At 40.0% G+C, this 4,494-nt stretch overlaps 1 protein-coding gene across 1 annotated transcript; it reads right to left on the reverse strand.

Annotated features, from left to right (window-relative positions):
* Nucleotides 1–829: 829 nt before the first annotated feature.
* On the reverse strand, nt 830–3,916 carry LOC139840585 (uncharacterized). Its single transcript, XM_071830844.1, has 3 exons — nt 2,855–3,916; nt 2,159–2,557; nt 830–1,507 (listed from the first exon to the last, which is right to left on the reverse strand). The coding sequence occupies exons 1-3, from the start codon at nt 3,914–3,916 to the stop codon at nt 830–832; spliced, it is 2,139 nt and encodes a 712-aa protein (XP_071686945.1).
* Between the last annotated feature and the right edge of the window lie 578 nt (nt 3,917–4,494).

The raw sequence follows: 4,494 nt of genomic DNA on the forward strand, positions 1-4,494 counted from the left end.
TCTTTGTATCCGCGTATGATTTTTGTCTATCTTGAGCCGTTTTTAAGCGTTCTCGGATAGTCTCAATCTTCTCGTTAGTTTTCATAACAAGTTCGGTCCCACCAATCTATCGTTCACCAATTTCACCCCAACAAATCGGGGTGCGACATTTTCTCCCATATAACATCTCATACGGAGGCATACCAATACTAGTGTGATAACTATTATTATATGAGAACTCCGCTAGAGGAAGATACATATCCCAACTTCCACCAAAGTCTATTGCACACGCTCGCAACATATCTTCCAATGTTTGGATGGTTCTCTCACTTTGGCCGTCGGTTTGCGGGTGGAAAGCGGTACTTAACTTCAATTTCGTACCCATTTCTTCTTGAAACTTCCTCCAAAATCGAGAAGTAAACCGTGTGTCTCTATCTGACACTATAGAAACGGGAACACCATGTCGAGCTATCAATTCTTTAAGGAAAAGCGTAGCTAAGGTTTCGGACGACGAAGTTTCTCGAATCGGTTGAAATAATGCACTCTTTGTCAACCAATCTACAATCACCCAAATGGTATCATATTGTGTTCTAGCCGTTTTGGGTAACTTTGTAATGAAATCCATAGTAATATGCTCCCACTTCCATTTAGGAATTTCAAGTGGTTGCAATTTCCCTTATGGTTTTTGGTGTTCGGCCTTTACTTGTAAACAAGTAATACATTGCTCAACATATTTAACTATGTCACGTTTCATCCCCGGCCACCAATAATCTTCTTTCAAGTCATGGTACATTTTGGTGGCACCTGAATGAATTGAATACTTTGATTTATGAGCTTCTTCAAGTAGCATTTATCGGTATTCACCTATCTTTGGCACCCACACTATTCCATTAAAAGACAACAACCCATGCGGACCTAATTTAATGGATTCTGTTTGTCCCTTAATTCGTTCTTCATGTTTGTTATGAACGAAAGTTTCAACTTGAATTTCACCAAGCTTTTTAAGGAATTCATTTGTTATGACCATACGTAAAGATTCTACTCGTATCCCCGGGTATTGATTCTTTCGACTCAAGGCGTCCGCTAAAACATTAGCTTTACCCGAATGATAAAGTATCTCACAATCATAATCCTTTAAGAGATCCAACCACCTCCGTTGTCGGTTATTCAAATATCTTTGGTTGAAAAGGTACTTCAAACTCTCGTGGTCCGTATAAATTGTACATTTAATGCCATACAAGTAATGACGCCAAAATTTTAAAGCATGAACCACCGCCGCTAGCTCAAGATCATGTATAGGATAGTTCTTTTCTTGCTCCTTTAATTGCCTTGAAGCATATGCAATAACCCTTCCTTTTTGCATCAAGACACAACCAAGACCGTTAATCGATGCATCACAATAAACGGTCATATCTTCGGTTCCTTCCGGTAATACCAACACCGGAGCATGACTTAGCTTATGCTTTAACAATTGAAAGGCTACTTCTTGGTCATTACCCCAATCGAACTTTACATTCTTTCGTGTCAACTTTGTCAACGGAGAAGCAATTTTAGAGAAATCTTGAATAAACCGTCGATAATAACCGGCTAATCTAAGAAAACTGCGAATCTCCGTAGGTGTAGTCGGTCGATCCCATTTTTCGATCGCTTCGGTTTTCTCTGGATCAACTTGTATACCCTTCTCGTTCACGATATGGCCAAGGAATTGCACTTCCCTTAACCAAAACTCGCACTTTGAAATTTTAGCATATAACTTCTCTCTACACAACGTCTCTAAAACTTCCTTCAAGTGTTGCTCGTGTTCTTTCATACCCTTTGAATAGACAAGGATATCATCAATAAACACAATCACCGATTTTTCTAACATGGGACGACATATTCGATTCATAAGGTCCATGAATGCTGCGGGCGCATTCGTAAGACCAAAAGGCATCACAACGAACTCAAAATGCCCATACCGAGTTCTAAACGCCGTCTTCGAAATATCATCTTCATGGATTCTTAATTGATGGTACCCCGACCTCAAATCAATCTTCGAAAAATATTTAGCACCTTGAAGTTGATCAAATAGGTCGTCAATTCTTGGTAAAGGATAACGGTTCTTTATGGTAACTTTGTTCAATTCTCTATAATCAATGCACATTCTCATGCTACCATCCTTCTTCTTTACAAATAGTACCGGTGCTCCCCACGGTGAATTACTTAGACGAATGAACCCTTTATCCAATAGTTCTTGAAGTTGACTCATTAGTTCTTGCATTTCAGTTGGCGCTAAGCGATAGGGAGTCTTAACAATAGGTGCAGCACCCGGAATCAACTCTATGCGAAATTCTACTTGTCTTTCAGGAGGAACACCCGGAAGATCATCCGGAAACACATCTTTATAGTCCCTAACTACCGGGAGATCTTCGATAAACTTTGATTCTTTTCGAGAGTCAACAACATGAGCCAAAAAGGCTGCACAACCACTAGACACAAGACGACGTGCACGAGCATAAGTGCATATAGAAGCGGGCCGTCGCTGTCCTTCTCCTTGAATAATTACTTCTTCCCTACTTGGGGTTTTCACCCGGATAATCTTTTCATCACACACGATATTAGCTCCGTATCAACTGAGCCAATCCATTCCTATGATCACATCAAACTCACCCATAGTCATGAGGATTAGGTCAACAGTAAACAACTTAGAATAAATATCAATATTACAATTTTTGTATACGCCTACTACTAACTTAGGTTTATCATCCGCTATTTCTACTTCTAATGGAGATTCAAGACTTAGCAACGACTTATTTAAACAAGGAGCAAACCTAATAGCAACAAATCAGCGGTCCGCTCCAGAATCAAATAACACTTTTGCAGGTTTGGAATTTACAAGACAGGGACCTGCTACTACTTCTGATGACCTTAGAGCTTCATCCACAGTCATCTGAAAAGACCTACTCTTTGGCGTGCCCGCCGACTTTTCTAACCTTCTTATCACCTCCTTCCGTTGCTCTTCCTTTCTCTCGAACTCAGATAATTTAGGACAATAGGCCTTTCGATGCCCTTCATCATGACAATTGAAACAAATAGTAGCTTTGGGAATAGTAGACTTACAATCCCTTAAAATGTGGCCCAGTTTGCCACATGTGAAACACAATTGACCTAGGTTACAACCTCCGCCTTTCCTCCCTTCATTACCTTTTGTCTTTTTATTAGGCGAACCACTTTGTTCAAACTTCCTCTTCGAGTTGAAATTTTCCTTCTTATACGTTATCGCACCCTTCTTAACAAGTTCATTTTCAACATCCCTCGCAGCATCAAACAAATCAGGGAAAGAACGAAATTGAGATATAATTAGCCTCTCTCTAATTTCTTCACGCAATAAACCATGAAACAATCTACATTTCCCCATTTCATCATTAATATACTCAGAATTAAATTGAAGTCGATCTATAAAGTGAACTCGAAATGTATTCAAGTCCATACTCCCTTGATGAGTATTTTGGAGTTCAGACTTCAATCGTCCCACTTCGGCCTCTGATCGAAAATTTTTGAAAAATTCACGCTTGAATTCTCCCCAAGTCAACCTCTCCGCGTAGTCATTCCCTTGTATCGCAAGAAGATCATCCCACCATCTTTGAGCAACACCCCTTAACATACACACTCCAAACGTAGTTTTCAAGTCCTCAGGACATCGCGTTGTCCTAAAGCAACCCTCAATATCAGAAATCCATCGAGTGCTCTTGATGGGATTGAGGTCTCTCTCATAAGTGGGTGGATTGCTAAGTTTGAAGTCTTTTAAGCCATAAGGCCTTGAAGTAACAATCTCATGATTCACAGTTTGCCTCCCTTCGGCCCTTAAATTACCCGCTTCATTTAAAAGTTGGGGCATTCGCTTATCAAATTCCTCTTTAATCAACGAGGCGATAGAAGAGTGGGCAGCCTCTTCCATAGTTTCCGTAATTTGCTTTGTGATGAACGGGGAGAAATTACGGAGAGCCAACCCTATTTGGGTCTTTAAGTCATTATCGTCATCGGAATAAACCGTCTCATAGCTAGGGCTATGTGCACGTTCCGTATCTTGAAGGGTTTAGCTTCCCTCATCATTATGGGTCGAGCCACGATTCTCTTCATTCGTTTCCATACTGAAAATTGAAAACTAATTAGTTATCGGTAATTCTCATAACCTCTACACATATGCAATCCTCCTAGTTATGCCATGTCCCTTCGTTCGGTACCCGACATATCATGTTTGTGTGACAAGTACAGGATTGTAATAGTGGTGATCAGGCACTATTACAAGCACACACTTTATCACCTTCGCACAATATATAAAGTACTTTACATGAAGTTGGATGACATTCACGTAATTAAACAAATTTACACATACAAGCTCATATAAACAAGTATCACAAGGCATGTCATCACTTTGCATTCGGTCCCACATATATTGCACATAACAGTTAAATTGCCTACGGTTTAAGTCTAGGAAACCTATTCTACCATAAGCTCCTAGATCCCTTAAACAAC

The sequence above is a fragment of the Rutidosis leptorrhynchoides genome, chromosome 4 (genome assembly GCF_046630445.1).
Source record: "Rutidosis leptorrhynchoides isolate AG116_Rl617_1_P2 chromosome 4, CSIRO_AGI_Rlap_v1, whole genome shotgun sequence".
NCBI classification, from domain to species: Eukaryota; Viridiplantae; Streptophyta; class Magnoliopsida; order Asterales; family Asteraceae; genus Rutidosis; species Rutidosis leptorrhynchoides.